This window comes from Chaetodon trifascialis, chromosome 13 (assembly GCF_039877785.1).
Source record: "Chaetodon trifascialis isolate fChaTrf1 chromosome 13, fChaTrf1.hap1, whole genome shotgun sequence".
NCBI classification, from domain to species: domain Eukaryota; kingdom Metazoa; phylum Chordata; class Actinopteri; order Chaetodontiformes; family Chaetodontidae; genus Chaetodon; species Chaetodon trifascialis.
The window spans coordinates 2,101,779-2,121,434 of NC_092068.1; the positions used below are offsets into that span (position 1 = coordinate 2,101,779).

The 19,656-nt window shown below is 40.0% G+C and overlaps 1 protein-coding gene across 1 annotated transcript in view; it reads left to right on the plus strand.

The window, feature by feature from the left end:
* Nucleotides 1-18,237, plus strand: part of LOC139341133 (rap1 GTPase-GDP dissociation stimulator 1) — a 33,952-nt gene extending 15,715 nt beyond the window's left edge. The window contains exons 3-14 of the mRNA XM_070977494.1: nucleotides 4,111-4,233; nucleotides 5,737-5,862; nucleotides 6,134-6,262; nucleotides 6,791-6,916; nucleotides 9,449-9,592; nucleotides 10,961-11,092; nucleotides 13,363-13,497; nucleotides 13,642-13,767; nucleotides 14,223-14,362; nucleotides 15,221-15,347; nucleotides 15,865-15,993; nucleotides 16,982-18,237. Coding sequence (XP_070833595.1) covers nucleotides 4,111-4,233; nucleotides 5,737-5,862; nucleotides 6,134-6,262; nucleotides 6,791-6,916; nucleotides 9,449-9,592; nucleotides 10,961-11,092; nucleotides 13,363-13,497; nucleotides 13,642-13,767; nucleotides 14,223-14,362; nucleotides 15,221-15,347; nucleotides 15,865-15,993; nucleotides 16,982-17,109 — 1,565 coding nt within the window. The 3' untranslated portion in view covers nucleotides 17,110-18,237. The remainder of the gene's footprint in view (nucleotides 1-4,110; nucleotides 4,234-5,736; nucleotides 5,863-6,133; nucleotides 6,263-6,790; nucleotides 6,917-9,448; nucleotides 9,593-10,960; nucleotides 11,093-13,362; nucleotides 13,498-13,641; nucleotides 13,768-14,222; nucleotides 14,363-15,220; nucleotides 15,348-15,864; nucleotides 15,994-16,981) is intronic.
* The last annotated feature ends 1,419 nt before the right edge of the window (nucleotides 18,238-19,656 follow it).

Sequence of the window (19,656 nt, forward strand, 5' to 3'; positions counted from 1 at the left end):
CATAAACCCATGGATAAAAATGTCAGTTAAGACTTGGCATAGGGTAATCAATGAAAACAAGGCCAAAGAACCATACTGGATCCTAAGATGGATAGCATATGACTCAGATTTCTCACCAACAGGAAGATTTAGACAGTGGGCCGATAAAGGGTTAATAAAACACAGTGACCTCTATGAGGGGGGCACACTGCGACAATTCCAGGATCTTAAGAATGGATGTGGTTTAACCAATCAAGATTTTTATAGATTCTTGCAACTTAGACATTACCTAGAGAAAACAATGAAAACTGCAACAAACTAACATTGGAATCGTGAAGATATTCTTGCTTAGCTACAGCTCAGACCCTGGACGTGGAAACATATTGAAGATATATAAGATGTTGCAAGAGCTAGTAAGGGTGGATACTGCATATATAAAAGAGAAGTGGGAGAAGGAGTAACATCAAGATGCAGATGGAAACATGGGAAAAAATTATTTTACAACAGTGGAAAAGTACATCTGCTCTGTCCTGGAGAGAATTTGGGTGGAAAAGTATAATTAGGTTTTTTAGAGTTCCAGCTCAAACGACTTCTCTGGGAGGAAATACATCTTGCTGGAGATCCTGTGGTGAGAGCAGGGCAACACATTTTCATATGTTTCGGGATTGCCCGGTCATTTCAAAATATTGGGAAAGAATTAAATTGAACCTGGAGAAAATCATGAAAATAATGATTCCATCAGGGTTTGAAACCTTATGTCTGGGCTTAAGACCGGACACTGTGAAGGGACCAGAAAATAAATATATGTATAACATTTTACTCTTGGCGAGTAAGAAAACAATTTCAAGAAAATGGTTGACGAAAGATTCTCCTACAGTCGAGGACTGGATCAAAGTGGTTCAGGATATTTTTATAATGGAGAAGCTAACAATCATTCTCAGGCTTGAACAAGATAAGTTTTTAAGTTACTGAAAAATCTGGATAAACTATCTAGCAACTTATAGGCAAGAAGCTGGGTGAAGTGATAAAACCCCCCTAGTTTCTGACTCCACTCATTTGGTTCTGTTCTTTGTTTCTGTTCAGCAATTACACTATTACCCCACGATAAGATACTGTTCGCAGGAGAACTCATGGACTAAAGGAATATGGAATATGGGGCAGATAAACTCTTCATTATTATGGCTGTTACTGTCATCTTTTACTTATTATAATTTCACATCTTTCAGATACATAAGTTGACCATTAATTCAGGTACAAGTTTACTTGTAGAGGAATATGGTGATAGAGAGTGAAGGTGCTTTTGTGAATATGTAATTTATTTTTTTTATTTTTTGTATTATTTTTATTTTTTGTATGATGATTATTATTATTATTACCATTTTTTAATTTATTTCTATTTTTTTTCTTATCTGCTTTGATAAGACTTGATGATCAAGAGCAACATGTATGAGCTGTTTTTTCTTCAAATAAAAAGTTTAATAGAAAAAAAAATGCAACACAAGGTGCTTGACAAAAGATAAAAACATAAAATAGCAATATGATAGCAAATACCCCCCCCAAAAACACATCGCAGACCTGCATCATGCACACACACACACACACACACACACACACACACACACACACACACACACACACACACACACACACACACACACCAGCGAAACTGTTGGTGTAATAACATGGTAGGGCACTGAGGCATCATGAAAGGAAAAAGAAAAAGAATACCACCTATGGGGAGCTCATCCACACTGTGAAGGGTCACAGCCCATGGCCACAGGGAGCACCGCTGCAACAGAGACCCCCGACCCAGATAAACTGGGGTGGACTCAACACAGAGGGCAGAGCCCCCCAGTCCTCTGGGCCCGAGGGGTCCCCAGGACGACGCCCCGGCGGGCAGACCAGACACCCCTCCCAGTGTGGAGGCTCCCCATGAGGAAACACTGGAGCTAAAACCTAAAAGACAAATGAATCTGGGATGAATCTTCATGGAGCCAGGGAGGCTGAGGGCGACTGCTTGAGGATTGATTACTTTAACAATGGGAAATAGAGCAATATATCTGGGGGAAAGTTTACATGACTCAGTCCATAAAGAGATATTCTTAGTGGATAACCAAACAGACTGACCTGACTTGTAGGGAGGGGCTGGGTTCCTGTGATGATTAGTAGATCATCAGTTCACCATTTGGGGCTGGGGGTTGGTAGCCGAGGGAGACCTCGAAGGAAGAAGGAGGAGGTAAGTGAGTTGTGTGAATATTCGATCCAGGGGACGAGAGAGCTCCAGTTAGCAGGGTTCTCTGTGGTGAGACAACGTAGGGCAGTTTCCAGGTCCTGATTTGCTCTCTCTGTCTGGCTGTTGGACTGGGGATGATAACCAGATGTTAAACTGACGGTTGCCCCCAAGGCTTTGGCAAAAACCTTCCAGACTTGTGATATGAATTGGGGACGACGGTCAGAAACAGTGTCCGTGGGGATTAGATAACATGCTGGGTTAATAGTTCATTGGTTTCAAAGGCAGATGGAAGTTTGTGAAGGGGAATGAAGTGTGCAGCTTAAGAGAAGTGGTTGACGATGGTGAGTATGACAGAATTACTTTTAGATGGAGGCAAACCAATGACAAAATCCAAAGCAATGTGGGACCAGGGTCTTCCAGGGACAGGCACATTCATAAGGAGTGGAAAAAACAACAAAAATACGCACACTTTCAAAGAGTGAAGATAACAAACAAAAGAAAACCACAAGGTGGGTTGGAGCAGGACATAGGCTGGATGTGGATGGTAGGCACTGAAACAAAAGCACACACGTGAGTGGCAAAAAGAAAAGGACTATCATAAGTCTTACAAAAGCACATGAGAGAGCAACTGGCAAAAGACTGGGAGATATTCACAAGATAAATACATTGGAAACTCATGGAAGAGATCAGGATAATTTGCTTGAGTTGAGAGCCTTCCTTAAATACTCAGCCCTAATCAGACTGATGCGCCCCAGGTGCCTGCTGGTAGGGTGGAGCCAGCTGAAACAGACACAGAAACAGACAGACAGACACATAACACTAAGGGAAAAGGGAAAAGGAGAACACTAGGACCAGACAAGTTAGTGGATCCTAACATGTGGATGTGAACGACATATCTTGCACCATAATTTGGTGTGTTCATTGTTCAAGCCACAGCACGTCTCGAGTTCGGTTTGACATTTATTTGTAGGAAATGCGTGTTGACAAGAAATGTGTATTGATGACCATGAACAGTTATTGTCATCTTCTTGTCTTTTTTTTTTTTGGTATTCATAAGTATCTACTGGATTGTAACAGCTTCACAGTGCAAACTATTTACAGTGTCCACCCAAAGTGATCCCACTTCAACATTGTCCATTCTATAACCCAGACCCAATTCAGTTGCTGATGTTATGCATTCCTGATTTCTTTCATGCATGCATGCATACCTGTGTACCAGTCAAGTGCACCCCTGCCCGTATTATGTTTTGCTACAGTAGCTAGCAGAACAGAAAATAAGTAGAGGTTTGTGTGTTTGATGAGCAGAGTCGAAGGTGAGCAGGTATGCTCAGCAGCAGGCGAGCGGTGCAGTATTTGAATATTCATACATCCATGCATACTAAATTAAGTCAAAGGTGCAGAGTTACAGCTGAGCCATTTTAAGGCATGAGGGGAGTTTTTTCATGGAAAACACTAAATATGTGATTTTGATGAACAGATCTAAGTTTTTAGAGGTTCAATGAATGCCAAGAGAAGAACCTTTAAACTCGGATCCTTTTCATACACATGACCAACATGTAAAATTGCCATCACATACAGTATATGTTAGAAGGTGCATGTCTGAGGGGTGCAAAATATTACCCTGGATTTTGTGTGCAAATTGAATATTCAGGCTAAGGTTGGCACAGCTGTCACATATGTTGGGTTAAAGTGAAACTGATGGTGGCAGTGGAAAGAAGGCCAGGAGGCCACCAAAAAATGTTAGTGACAGTAGACGCTAGAAGTCTTCAGTCTGAATTACATACTGCGTAAATTAAGAAACATTAGCCAAAACTAACTTCACATATTTCTTGTGTATTCTGTGATTAGATATTCTGCCATTGTTTTGATTCTAAAAAAATGAATTTGTGTGCCCACAGAGAAAGATGCTGCTGTTGAGATTGCAAGAAGTGGGATTCTACCCACACTAGCTCAGGCCCTGCGTGGTAAAAGCAACCTGAACTGCCAGGTGGCTCTGGTAGTTGCAGAGATGGCCCGTGAAGGTAGGATATGCTGTAGTTGAGATCAGTTGTTGTGTTTTTTGGAAAATATAAAACAAGATAAGATTAGTTTCTGCTACAAATAATAAAATACAGCAGAAAAAATATTATGTAGAATATACAGGGTATACGCAGGAATACAGCGTATACGCAGGTATACAGTGTATACCCACTTATCTTTCAGTAGGCATTGCATAACCCACTTACAAATCCCCTCTGATAATCCCCTAGGATGGCAAAGGCATGACCCACCTTACTCTGCCTCTGATTGGCTACTTGTTGTTGGTTGGTTGGGTAAGAATATCAGGGTAAGCTAACCAGAGGCAGAGTAGGGCGGGTCATACATTGCCAATGCCATCCTAGGAAAATAAATGTGGTCTGTGGTCTATCTGCTTGTCCTGTTGGGTCACAAAGTCAGTAATTAAATTAATGACAGAAAGAAGGAAGTGAAGCAAATATGAAGCAAACAACTCAAACAACAATCTACTCTCAGAAAAAACAATGCTATGTCAGTGCTACTAGCCAGCAGCTCAGCTAACAGTAGCTCATTTCACACTCCTGCTCATAGATCTGTTGCTGCCCCCCCATCTTTCTGTGGTTAATGTTAATTTCATAATGATCGTTGCTCCCTGAAGTCAAGCAGCAGAAGTTAAGTGACAATGTGCAAATACTACTGGCACATTTTTGGGTGATGCAAATATGCAAAAGTAGTTCTACATGTCAGTGTTAATTAAACAGGCCATCTATCCTTTGCTGGACAGGTCGCTTCAAAACAAAAAGGCATAAATATAGAGTATACCCACTTCTTCAGGCACCACCCACTACATCACTGGCCATTGGGGCTTTCTCCTATCATCACAGCACTTTACAACCTCAATATTGCTGACAAAATGTCCATTTAGTAGCTGGTCAAGAGCTTTAAATCATATCACATGGTTTTCCTCAACAGATGGGTTATGACCTGTTGTCATGGAATTGTAAATGTTCAAATTTTCATTTTTCTGAGCACTTGAATGAGCTGGATGCTTTCATCAGTTAAGTCACAAATAATATGCCTTTTGTAAGTAACTGTATTGAAAAAATAGTTGTCCCTTTTTTGTTCCTTGACTAAGGTTCATGGTGCTATTGCTATACACAGAAAAGTTGGCCTTTTTGAGAAGCCACACTCTGAATTACAGAGAAATGTTTAATGTATGTATATAAAATTATCTTTCATCTTTATATCTTTTTTAATATCCTGCTGGGCACCAACGTCAGATATTTTCAAATTCTACACTAGTGGCTAATGGCAACTGAAACTGTAACTGCTAACTGTAACTACACCCAGTGTATCTGGCTTTCCATGCCATCTTGTTGCATGTTTTTTCCATAGTCTTTTTCCAGTGACATAACATGGCTCTATAGTATCAAGTTACATCACTGCTGGGTGTGGTCATATTCATTACAGTGGTTCAAAGGAATAGAGTTCAAGAAGTAAAATTTTATCCTTGTTTGTGTGTGTTGTAGCTGCAGTCAGGGAGCCGTGCATTGAGGCAGGCCTGGTGAAAGTTCTGGTTCCCCATCTGAACAGCAATAACCAGGAGATGCTGCTGAATACCGGCAGGGCCATCGGACGCATCTGCTTTGACAACTGTATGTTGGTTGGCTACAGAGATAGAGAGACAGATAATCAGTCTTCAGTAAAAAAAAAATTTCAGTATTGTTCATTTGATTATGACAGTAAACCAGTGAGACACAATGTTGAAATGAAACAATGACCTTAAAGTTTAAGTCCTTTGAGACACAAATACATACACGCCAAATACAAAGTTAAAAACAAATGACACATTAATAAAATGCTGTTTTTATATGTGTCACTTTATTCTTGATCACTGCCATTCTCTCTGTCTGACCACTCACCCAGCATACCAACAGGACCAGTTAATCCAGAGCGGTGTAATCCCCAGACTGCTGTGCATAATAAGGGAGTATCCAGAGAATGACCCCCTGGTCAATGTCTGCCTGCTGGCCCTCTGTAACCTGGCTGACATGGGTGATTATTTAATAATTGTATTTATCATAGTAATTGATTATTAATTAGCTGAGCTTTAAATCACATTATTTCAGTATTTAGATGTTTTCTTCACAGCTACAGGGTTGCCCTTTTAATTCTGTGTTGTGTTTACATGTTCAACATATGCTCTACTGGGTTTCTTTCATCAGTGAAATAAAACATACTCTAAATTGCTCACAGGTACCAATGTACAGTGAATGCTGACACACAACTTCTGATACTGTGTCATTTTTAAACTGCTTGTCTACAGTGATAAGAGAAATCAGTGTGAAGAATGAACAAATACAGACTGAAGTCATGCTTTGGTGCTTCCCCAACTCATTTCTTTGTGGAATATAAAATGTCTAAAGTGAAACCCTTCTCACAATGAGAGGGCAAATTCATCGTTTTAAAAAACTGTTGTGTGGAATTAGCTGTAGAGGTCAGATGTGTGATGGCTCAAACTGGCTGTCAGGATAATTAGTTACCACCAACACTGTCTATAGTTATAGACCCCTGTGTTTGCAGACTCTGCGCGGGATGCTCTGGCAGAGCTGGATGTGGCAGACGTACTGACATTTCAGCTGAAACGGGCACCAGATGCTGAACGCCGACATGTCATCCTGGAAATACTGAGCTCGCTGGGCGAGAGTGGTAAGACCTGCAGTGTGCCTCAGCAAGGAGGCTAGAAAGGGAGGACTTACTGATGAATCTCTGGTTTCATTAAGCATGACTAAATATTCATCCTAGATCCATTTTTAAATCTCTCATGATTTGTTTAAGAAAGTTAGGCTTTATGATGAGCCATCAGAGATTTCCCCATTTGTGTCTCCCATATGAGAAATTCAGTCTACAGCCAAGTCTTTAGTCCTTACAGCTGGAACCCTAAATGACCAGATGGAATAGCTTACAGTCCATGAACAAAGGATGATTTGGACAAGTCAGACCAGCCTCAGCCTTCCAAAGAACATGCTAATTATAAATAGATTGTAAATTACTGATCAGGACTGCTTTATGGAAGTGTTAGAAATTTCTATGATTTTTGGATCATGTACTTGAATTTTGGTCACATGATCCACAACGTGCCCTCACTCTGCCGTCGCTGCCCTGACGTGCCCTGCTGCTAATCGCTGAGCTGCAGGAGACGGCCACTGCTAGTCTCGAGAAACCAAAGACGACCCGAGGGAGTAAACAGCTGGTCCGGTGAATAGGTTTTGCAGCATAATCGCTTGTGCACGGTGTATTCTTGCAAGATGACTGACGCAGTGAAGTGAGCAATGAGCATCCTCTGTGTGTCATCCAACTCTGCAGACACACCTCTCACAAGCTATAACCGCTAGTTAACCACACACAGTGTGTGCGAGGCTTTTTTGTTTGTTTGTTTGTTTGTTTCTGTATGTTTCTCTTGTCATGGGCAAAGTGCATTAGATAGATATCGTGTTATTTTACTGTCAAGCTGTTTTTTTCTTGTGTTTCCAGAGGCAATGAGGCATAGACTATGTTATTTTACTAAAACTATGCAATATGCATATTCACATAATTTTGGACTATTACAGTATAAATATAACAATAATAGAAAAAATTTAATTTTGATTTTCTCAACCTCTCATTTAAACATATCAGTACTTGTTTGTTTCTAACATTTACACACAAATTAAATATTATATGCATACAAATTATATAACTTTTAGAACCTTGCTGTCTTGTGCAAATGGATAGTCAAACTGAATAAAAGCACAAAAATATTTAAATATATGATTTCTATATCATTTAATTATTTTTTACTTTATTAGGAATAATAAAGGGAAGATTATGAATGGATTAAATTTGTGGCTATACAGTACAATTTTTGAAAAGGTATGAAATGTCATATCAGCAGCAGCAGCCTCCTCACCAACCCCCTCAACAGAAGCTGTTTAATGTACCCCATCAGGTAAAACAGAGACTAATTTTGCTTTGCACTGCCTTCTAACAGATATATGAGGTGTGGACAATGATATGGTATGTTGTGATTCCATGTTACATTCTTTATGAATATGAGTTGCTACCATTCAAACGGTTATATTGCAAGTTATGTTTCTGTATGGTATTTCAAATTCGTGCTCCATGTGCCCCCTTTTAACTTAGAGCACCTGCCCCTCCAAAGGTCTCTGCACAGTCCTGGAGCTGAGTCTTTGAATAAGGCTTGATTAAAGGATGGGATGCAGCTGCTCTAGCTTCGGCACACCTGTCTTACATAGACACACTGGCAGAGAGGGAGACAGAGAGACAGACAGGAGACGCTGAAAACAGAAAAATATAAGGAATCGCAAGGGAAAAGACTGGGGCACGGCATGACACATACATAATAACCCAGTAGAGGATTTCCCAGTTGTCCAGTGCTAAGTAAAATAATGCGAAATTCAAATTATCAGAGGTAAGAGAGCTGTTACATAAAAAGAACTGATAATGGTCACTGATCACCAGCACGTAATTACCATAAAATGTGACTATGCTTCATCAGCAAAGACAGTGATTCCATCTGGCAGTGGACTGCAGACAGTCTTTTGACCAAAAATCACTGAATCGTCTATGATTTTATCAAAATATATAAACACATCTATACACATTTCTCAAATGCAGCCAAGAAAAAAAACCCAAAAGAATAAAAAAAAACAGGAGATTAAACATTTTTCACTAAGTATAACTCAAATTAAAACAATGAAACATCTGTTTTCTCATCAGTTAACAAGGAGTAGCCAGCGCTTTTCAGTAACACGACACAAAAAGCTAGAATCATATTTATGGCAACTTTTCTTTAATAATAAATCAAAGGCAATCACTGGTCACAGTGCAGCTGCAAGGCTGTTTGTGTCTGATTAGAGTAAGCAAAGAAGGGGATTTAAAGGAGAATGGACAATTCAGCCACGACCAGAATCACTATACAATCAGAGAGTACACAGAATGAACTATGGCCAAATAGCTCCTATGATGAGACTAGTTCCAGACGATCGAACCATACACCAACTGTGGTTGCATCATCATAAACTAAGAGACAGAGAGATGATAGTCAAAACCTTTGTTTTTCTTTTCTTTCATAGGGATGTAGGTTTTGGAATTGTATTGGAAGACAGTGCTGTAATAATGGTAAAATAAATCAATGAAATCATCTATAGTAAAGCTTACCAAGTTGTGCTGTACCACCAGATATGCTGAAGCTGCAGTTTGCAGAGTCAGAAGTACCGGAGGCTTTATCAGAGATGATTCGGGGTCTGCAGGGAGGATCTGACCCCCACGACCTCTGCAGCATCAAAATCGCCTCCAACCTCATAGTGTCCCTGCTTTTAGGAGGTGAGTTATGCAAATGCAAACTTGTGGGACATCTCTGAATGTGTTTTTGTATAAAGAAACTACTTTGTGTCAGTGTAAGTATCCATTTATTTTGTTTTGTTATTCTTTGTGTCTGTCTTTCACCGCAGTCAGCCTGTCAGACTTTCTGTTTAATCTCAGAAACTGTCCCGCACTCCAAACTGAATGTGCTGAATTTGGTGTGACAGGTCGGATAATTAGGGTAATCAGAAGAATTTGTGCATGCAATTTAGTGTGCATCTCATCTTAGGCCTGAGTTTATTGACTGTTGTCTTGTCCTCTATCATTGTGCTCAGACTGTGGTGCTGCCTATCCAACTGTAATCTAAACAAAGGTAAAGAAGAAGATATATAATAGCACAGAGGGAGAGGGCTAGCCATGACATAACAAGCAGTTGAGCAGGTAGTTTAAAGTATAACAGCACCTTTCAGTTTTAATTATCTAGATAGTGTGACCTTGCTGAGCGGCAGTGTCACAGGCAGAGGACACACCATTATGTCTCTGTATGCTGTGTGTCTAAATGCAGAAATCTCTGACAATGTTGCACCAGTGTTGTTTGTGATTTGTTTACCTCTATAACATGCAGCAAATCATCTTTATATCACAGCATAGTATTAAACAGGGGTGGTAAGGTCAGCAATGGTTGTTGGAAGAAATAATGTGCTGTTTGTATTGTAATTGTCTTGTTTAAAAGTGAGAGAGTGAAAGTGTGTGTGTGCATGTGTGTGTAGGTGTGGCCATGTATTACTGATGTTGTGTTGACATAAATGGGGACTCACCTTCCTTATGGGGACACAATGCAAGTCCTGGTGATGTAAATCATTAGATTTTCGGGTGAAGACTTGGCTTAAGGTTAGGGGTTAGATTAAGGTCAGGGTAAGGTTAGATTTAGTTTAGCGTTAGGGTTAGGAAAGTGGTGGCTATGTTAAGTCTCCAGGAAATGGATGTAAGTGTGTGTAATGTCTCTTAATGCAGTGCTTCTCAACTGGTCTGGCTTTAGGACCTACCATCAGCCCTTAATGACAAGCCACGCCCCAAATCAAGGGAAAAAGACAGTACTCCGTGGCATAAAAAAATACCCTTCAAAGGGGCAAAGGCCCCTGACACACTGAAAATGGGTCCGTGACTTTTGGGTCACAACCCACCAGTTGAGAATCACTGCCCTAAAGTGATGTAAACCTCACGTGATGTGTGTGTGTGTGTGTGTGTGTGTGTGTGTGTGTGTGTGTGTGTGTGTGTGTGTGTGTGTGTGTGTGTGTGTGTGTGTGTGTGTGTGTGTGTGTGTGTGTGTGTGTGTGTGTGTGTGTGTGTGTGTGTATGGGTGGGTGTGGGTGTGTGTGGGTGTGTCAGATGAGTCTATGCAGAAGTGTTTTGGTGAGGGATCAGGTCTGGTGTATCAGGATGTTCTGTCCTGGCTGCAGAGCCCCAACACCCAGCTGCAGCTGTCCGGAGCGCTGGCCATCGCCAACTTCGCCAGGAACGGTGAGATATTTGTTAGAAAAGAACGTAGACTGTAAAGAAATCTCTGTGACATCACCCTTAGGTTCCTGAAGAGATTACTTGCCTTTCGATGATTGACATTTGTCAATAAAGCAAATTCACCTAAATACAGTACTTCTCTTCATAGCAGCTATAAACAGTATTTTCATTATATGAATAGATCAAATGACTGTGTAATGTTAAGGTGTCACTCACAGAGATGAAACCAGAGGGAGTTATCACCAACTCTGCAATTTATCCAGCTCTAGAAAGCTTTCTGGCTTTCTTCAGCTCATTGTTTTGATATTTGCCATCCCTTGGCTTTATTGTTTTGGTTCTGTCTCACTGCTGTCAAATCACATCATTCACAGTCATTCACAGAAGGCTGATCTTTTCAATGAATAGCTCTGGTAGACCCACTATACACTACCTGCTCATCACTAAACAACATACAGACACAGAGACGCAGAGGAAGAAATTTCCCTCAGGAGTTGTCAAAAGTGTAAAAACTGAGATAAAATAGTGAATACAGGACATACATTCATTGGGTGGACACAAACACTGAATGAATCCTAGTCTTGCTCAGTGTATGCTAGATATGGAATTAAGTTTGCTAACAATGCACGCCATATCAACTTACAAGATATACTGTATGTATATTTCAGTGCTGTGTTTAGAACTTGTTTTTAATGCTCCCAATTGGCCAAATAAATATTGCGGACTCAGGGCCGGTTTTTGCTATGAGCAATGTGGGCAACCGCACAGGGCGCAATCTATGCACCCTCAAAAAAAAAAAGAAAAAAGAAGACAAACCAAAACTCACCAGTTTTCTAGAGACTACCGCTCATTTCCATGTCAAGTTAGTGGAGTTGTTGTCACGTCATCTTGCTGCTGAGAGTCATACAGATAGTGTGTGTCAGAAGAGGCAAGGGGGAGGGGGGCGGCGGATCAACTTGCGGCTGCAGAGGTTGGATCAAAGCAAGGGGGAGGGGGGCGAGGGATACTGTAGACTGATGATCCCAGGGCACACAACACAAACTGCTTCCAAATAAATTGCATTTCATTCAGAAAATTAATATAGACCCATATGCCTCATGTAATTAACTGGGCTATGTGAAAAATGTAAAAAACAAACAAACAAACAAACAAAAAAAACTGCGCATGCATCTACGTGAATTTGTTTACATCACATGACTCCGGTTGTTTGACGGGCGGACAGGTGGTGTTAGCAAAAGGTAATGCAAAAGGTAATGATGTCGAGTCTTCATCTTCATCATGGATCAAAGTAAAAGACCAAAGAAGTCATCAGGTGCCCAGTTCAGAAAAAGAAGAAAAGAAGAAGAGGAGAAACGGGCAAAAGATAAATGTATGCAGTTTTCTATAAGCAGAGAGGAGTTTTTCCAAGTTGAAGCTTATTAAAACGTACTTGAGGTCCACTATGTTACAGGAGCGTCTCTCTGGACTTGCCATCATCAGCATCAATCATACAGTTGCACAACAGATTTTGTATGATGATGTAATTGATGATTTTGCATCAAAGAAGGCTAGAAAAGTCAAGTTTTAGATTGCACTTTATGCCTATTGTTAATGTTAATGCCAGAAACAGGGTGAAAGACCCGGGTTGAAAAATCTGCTACAGTCTGAGCACTGAATTCAGTTTGTTAATTATCTGCTGTTTCTCTACATGCAAAACTGGCATGTGATCATTTGATATGTATCATGACTGGAACAGTTCAGATGGTATTAATAGGATGATGCAAAACAAAACTCGTATGTATTACAAAATACAAAAATGTTTACTGCAGGAATCCTTTTTTTTATGCTCCATAGAGTAGCCTTTTTTTTTTTTCCTTCAGCTTTCTTCAGGGATTTTTCAAGCATGGTTATTAGATCCTCAGGGATGGTTCGACCAGGGCATAAAACTAGCCAGGACCACCGCTGTGCAGACTAAATATCTTCATATGATGTCACCACTAAGACACACTTTGGAATAAGTGATATTATGTATGGAGTCCCTAACTGCTTGTAGGAGAAATGTCTTCATTTCAGACCGCAAAGGAGGTTTTCCCACTGACATCAACCATGCTTTCTTTCTGGATCACTAACTAGGCAATGCAAGTAACTCCAGGGGCTTCAGGCTCTCTGTTCATCAACTGGTTGTGCTAATGAAATTGAACATTTACATGTCTACACCTTGAAGTAATTTATGTAATGTTGTAATACATGGATCTGGTTTTGAAGGTATCTTTGTTGGTCTGCTGTGTTTTTGTCAGACAGTAACTGTGTGAAAATGCTGGACCTCGGTGTGGTTCCTCACATCCTGACCTTGTTGGAGCAACATGTCGACGAAGGAGATGTGTCTGTTCAACATGCTGGACTGAGCGCGCTCAGAAACCTGGCCATTCCTGGTACTGATTAAATGACATGGGTGCTAAAATGTGCCCATATGTGTTTTGCCCTTATAAACCATATAGAGCCATACAAGCAAACACAGACACCACTAACATGGAGACAAATGGGAAGTGCATCAGTATGATGCCTTTGTCTTCCAGCCACCAACAAAGTGCGGATGCTGGAGGACGGTGTGACTGAGAGGATAAAGACCCTGCTGCGCTCTGACATGCCACCAGTTCAGTTCAAACTGCTGGGTACACTACGCATGATGGTGGATGGACAAGGTGAGCAGAAGTGTTAAGTAAGCAGTAAAGCATGCATGAAACTAACTGCATGCAGTATTTAATATTAGTACTTACTTGTAATCTCGAATCCACAAGGAATAGTGAACATTTCATGGGCAGATTGCCAAGATATGAACCCTTTAACTGTCTATGACTCTCCTTGCCTTAGCCTTAGCTTAATCAATAAATTATTTAGTCTGTAAAATGCCAGAAAGTTATGAAAAATGCCCATTACAAGTTCCCAGAGGCATTTGTCCAGTGCAAACTGTTTTTGCAGGGGCATAAATCCATTTGATTCTAAAATATTTCCTCAAGTACCATCCTCATTAACATTTCTCAAATGTATATTTTTTTTCCCCAGTACAACTCAGTGACAACATGTGGCCGTTTTACACCTTTCCTGTTAATGTTCTGTAAATGTATTTTCTTTTTCACTGCTATGCTGTATGTGTCAGAGGAGGCAGCCTTGGTGTTGGGGAGAGATGCTGTGCTGCTGGCTCGGGTCATGGAGTGGTGTGAAGCCAAAGACCATGCAGGAGTCAGAGGAGAAGCCAGTCGCCTATTGGCTGCCCTCATCAGACATAGCCGCAGCCCCGTGAGTCCATTTATTCTCTGAAAGTTACCAGAAGTTTGAACTAAAAGTTACAAGTTCTTTCTCCTTGGGATTCATACCCAGTCTGTTGGAGTGACAGTCAGTGTTGGGGATTACACATTACAAAAGTAGCACGCTACAGTAATAACCTTTTTGCACTTTGAAGTAACAAAGAAATATAATGAGTTACTGATAAGATTCTAGTAATATTATTACAATTAATATATGACATTACAGGTTACAAGCTGTTAAGTGTTCAGTGGGTAGCAAAACTACTCCTTCCAACACAGCATGATGGGAAAACTGGGCACTTACTATGCCTCCAACTTTCAGCAACTTGGTTCAAAAGAAGTATGTGTATGTCTGTGCATTGCTGTCTCTGTCCACAGAGCAGCACACTCTGCTCTGTCTCAGTTGCAAAATGTAAATAATTATATGTATCATTATTATAGTGACTTTGGATTAGGCATCAACCCCACGGTAAACAGACTTGAAGCATAAATAAACACAAGGGGTCGCTGTTACACCCATGACACACAGCTGAAATGTGATGCCTGCATGGAGCTGGTGCAGACAGAGCTGCTTAGACTGAAATGAGAACAAAGGTGTTGCCTGAGGCACGCAAGCAGGAAAATGGATCTTTTGCTTGTCAGCTAAATTTCTGTCAAAACCAATCATAAGGTAAGCTAACATTGTCATAGGGACCAGGTTATGCAGAGGCTATAACAGTGATAGTTGTAATGTAATTAGTAATATGTAATATATTACATATTGAAAAAAACTTGTCCAACACTGACAACAATATACATATATGCTCACACACTGAATATCTGTAATGGGCTGATTTCCTCTCTTTGACAGGAAGTTGTCAGTGCTGTAGTCAAAGCAGCTGGGGTTCGCCACCTTATCTCCATGGCAACAAGCGAACATGTCATCATGCAGAACGAGGCCCTGGTTTCCTTGGCAATAGCATCTGCCATTGACATTGGTAAAGCAATTTTGAAGAGTTCTGGCCCTGAATTTATCATATATTTCAGAATTTTGCTTACAAAGTTTGACTGGAACTATATGTGAACTCACAGCAAGGTCGAGAAGTATGCACATGTCTGTCCTCTAAATACCAAAGAAGTGGCACCAAAATATGCATCCCTCTGAGAACTGCTGGCCAATTAGTCCTGATTTTACCACTCTGAGATGATTGATAAATATGGGCCATGTTGTTACTCCATAGTCTCCTCATGTCAGAGGAAAACAGCTTTAACTGTTAATGTGCTCTACATTGCTTGCAACAGTTTTTGCAATCCTATGCAATATCCACTAATTTGCAAACTGTTTTTAAACCTCAAACGAACCAGGGTTTTTTCATTGGCCCAGGACAAAAAATAAACAATATTAAACATGTATAACACCCAATGGGTTGCATGTTCAACTGCTGTCATTTAGAAATGCATGCATTTCCATTCATGTTCATGTTGTGTGTTTGTGGGTGTGTATGAACACTACAGAGTCTATGAGGGATACATTCAGTGATGCAGAGTTGTTGCCCATGCTGAAGAAAATGTTGGAGGATCCTGTAGGGGTGGTCGAAGTCAAGTTCAGTGCTTTAGGTCTCATCTGCAGCCTGGCCAACTCTGGTATGTGTTTGATTTTGCAACACACATTCACAGAAATTCTGTTCCACTGCAAATTTCAAGATGTTGTAGGTGACTGTGAAAAAAACTTTAAAGGGAGGGTCAGTGGAACCAGATCCATGCCCAAAACATCTGTGTAATATGCAGTGTTTTTTGCTTTGTAGTTGCACATTAAGTTAATTTACCCTTCAGCCTCCAGTCCAGAGTCACAGGTTATCAAAGAATACTTGTGGTCACACAGCAGGTAGGGCACAATGATGAAGTCAAGTGACTTCACGAGGATGAATCATTGCAGATTTTTCATCTTGCTAACAGCTTGGACTTTAAGTCCCCTCTCTTTGTCTATCAGCATTTATTTTAGAAACAACACACCTGGACTTTTTTTTCCAGCACCACAGTGGCCCAAACATGTGTGCCAAATGACTAGAAAAAATGCATTAAGGTGCTTTGGTTCCACCAGCAGCCATCATCCTCTTGACCACAAATATGGAGGTATTGAGATGAACTACTGAGACACCAAAATTTCTGTTTGTATCTTGAGAAAGAAGTTGCAACTTTTTACACAGATTTCAGTACAGTCGATGTCTCTTTGGAGCTGGCATCTAGTGATCATTAGAAGGACTGCATTTTCAGTCATTTGAGCAACTTCAGTAGTCAGCTATGAAGTCTGAGCTGTGTGCCACTTCCAGTTTAGGAAGACATGTTACAAGAGTTTTGAGACATTGGGTCTTCCTATAGCCAGCTGCACTAATGCATTAAATCCTGTTTCTTTTTCTTCTCTTTTAGTAGCTCATTTTATGTTTCCCATTTTAAAAGACAGGTGGAAAAGTTACACAAAACACACAATCGACTCATGCCTCCAACAGTGACATTCATGCACAGAGATGTTCAGAGAATACACTGGGCCTGAATATATCTTGTCTGCTCATATTTACCTCCACTACTAGTTAAATTTATCTCACAATTCTCCCATCTTCTTTCCATCCTCTAGGTATAATGAAGGAGCAGTTGAACTCTGTGAATATGAAGGAAAGCCTCAGTAAACTGACAGATCATAGCAGCAGTAAACTTGCCTCACAGGCCAGCTCCATACTGGCAATTCTCGGAGACACCAACTAAACCAGCATGCAGCAACAAAGGATCTCGTCTGCTGTGTGGATTTGTTCACCTTATCCAATGGCATACTTTCATTTGAATGATCTTACTCCACAGTTACTGCTAAATATTGAACTGGCCCCTGAAAATGGCACCTGTTTAGTGGCAACAATTCCTAATAAAAGACAAGCAAGACTAAGACTCTATGGTCCCGAGCAGCTGCAACGGTCACAGAAAGAATAAACAACACAATGAAAGATTTTCAGAGTTTAAAGCCTTACCAAAAGTAGGGGTATAATGTAACATTTGGTGTGTTTTAGCTCATTGGGAAAGGCCATGAGGTCATTAAAACCAAAGGGGTTAATTCAATAAGAATGTTCTTAACATCTAATCTCCCAGATATGTGATGATCCTATAATCTAATGTACAAAGATGACCTGTTGGCTTGAGGCTGGACGTAGAGGAAAGTTCAGAAAGTGTATAAAATGGAAAGGGTTTGAGTCTGGGGAACATAAATGCAACCTGTCCATTAGATTTGTAAATTTCTTTTATTCAAACGTACAGTAAATTAGAGGAAAGGTCAGGGACTTGGCAAACTAACAAATTTTTCTTTGCAATGTCTCAAAAAGAAAAAGTCAAGGAGAAAAGCAAAATATGATCATTCTGGTGAATCTGGAAATATCTATCAAATTTTACTGTCTACCCAGTAGTTACTGCTCCGGTATGTTGCTCTGGACTAAAGTGGTAGGTGGGTAGATGGACAGACAGACTGACATCAATCATTATTTGACACCAAAAAACAATTGTTGTTAGTTATGTTAAATATTTTTGCTGAAATTGTAACTCCAAGAGCCATTTATTTACCACATCATGACACTTTAACAAGGCAAATTCCAAAATTCAGTGAAAACATTTCACTTTTTTTTTTTTTTTTTTTTTTTGTCAAATAGCATGTACATACAGTTAAAAAAAATTGCTATTGATTTGATATGGAATGACCCTTATCCTTGAATAATAATGAAAATTATATGATGGTCCTTATGCAATGAAAGCCCATGTAAGCGATTAAGTATACAGTGAAGTACAGCTTTCAGTGCAGATGTTCATTCCTTTGATACAAGCTCAGCTGTAAGTATGTTATTTCTGGAGTTTTAATCAGAAATTAAAAATCAGAAATGACCTATAACACTACTAAAAGTGCACCCAGAATATGAAGTAACAAAACTAACAGCAAGAAGTGTTTTCCAAGGTGTACAATGACCATGAGCTCAAGAATAATGTTAAGTAAAACTGATTTCTGCAGAGTAACGTTTTCATGAAACATATATAGACATATGGCATTGTGCAGCAATATTGTTTGACCTAAAATATTTTGAATGAATTTTAATTGTTATGACTCCAGTTACAAATGCAATGGCCGGCTAAGATAGTTGATATAAAACTACTGTGCTTCATGACTACCTTCTCAGTATCTCTGCAAATCAGTGGTGTAAAATTTGAGACCGAGGTATTTTTGACAGGCTGAAACCTGGTTGAGATGGCCGAGGACTTCCATCACCAGAATCTTTACTACATCACCAGTTCATCAGCCAACCATCAAAGTGCTTAAAACCAGACTGTTCAGTCTGCAAATCAGAACTGTCATTATGAATTATGAGTCAAATAAAATTATTAATAGAGCCACATTAACAAGCAATGAATCTGAATGGCGTGGCCCAGTCCTAGATCCTTTATAGTGTATTGGATGAGTCTTGCAAAAGCAAGTTTTCCATCTGACAGGGGAATTCTAGAAGCACAATGTGAAGAAGCCACTTGCACAACATGCTGAACTGCAACCATCCGTATATACAGTGTACCACAATTCGAATACAAGTGTACAACAGTGCTCTAAGCAATCCAGTCTGCATTTATAGTTGGGTAATCATAGGGAAAGGGTGAGCATGTCTGTCCTAGACAACAGTCAGTCATCTGGCTATGTACTTGAGGCAGGAGTTTTGCTCTAATGTCCCATGTAATATCTGTAATATCTGACATTTATTGTGTATACATTACTAGAGAACTCTTGACGTGTAAAAATCTGCTTTCTTTTCAGGGAGGAAATATTTGACATTTTCTGAGCTTTGTTCCAGAGAGATGAGAATGAAGTTGTGTCTTCCCCAATTGGAGTCAAAATGTATTTTCTCTGTAATATTCTTTAATATACTGATATACTGTAGGTAATAAGATATGGGTGACACATAGATGAACTAGACAATTTCTCCTAGGGAAATTTTGAAAGGACCATGAGGGCTACTGCCAGAGTGTGCTAAGCTAACATTAGCATATCACATAACACATTAAAAAGATCTCAAACACCATTAGAATGTATTTAAGAATTATTTTACTGTAGGTTAGCATGTTAGCATTAGCATGCTAATCATTAGCAAATTAGCACAAGAACCTGTTATCACCAGTCAAACCCTTATGCACCAACAGGTTCATAGGACCTCATGTTAGCATTAGCATTAGCCGCTGTTAGCATTGTGGCTAATGCTAACAGGCCAACATCACTCATTACATTACTTACATTTC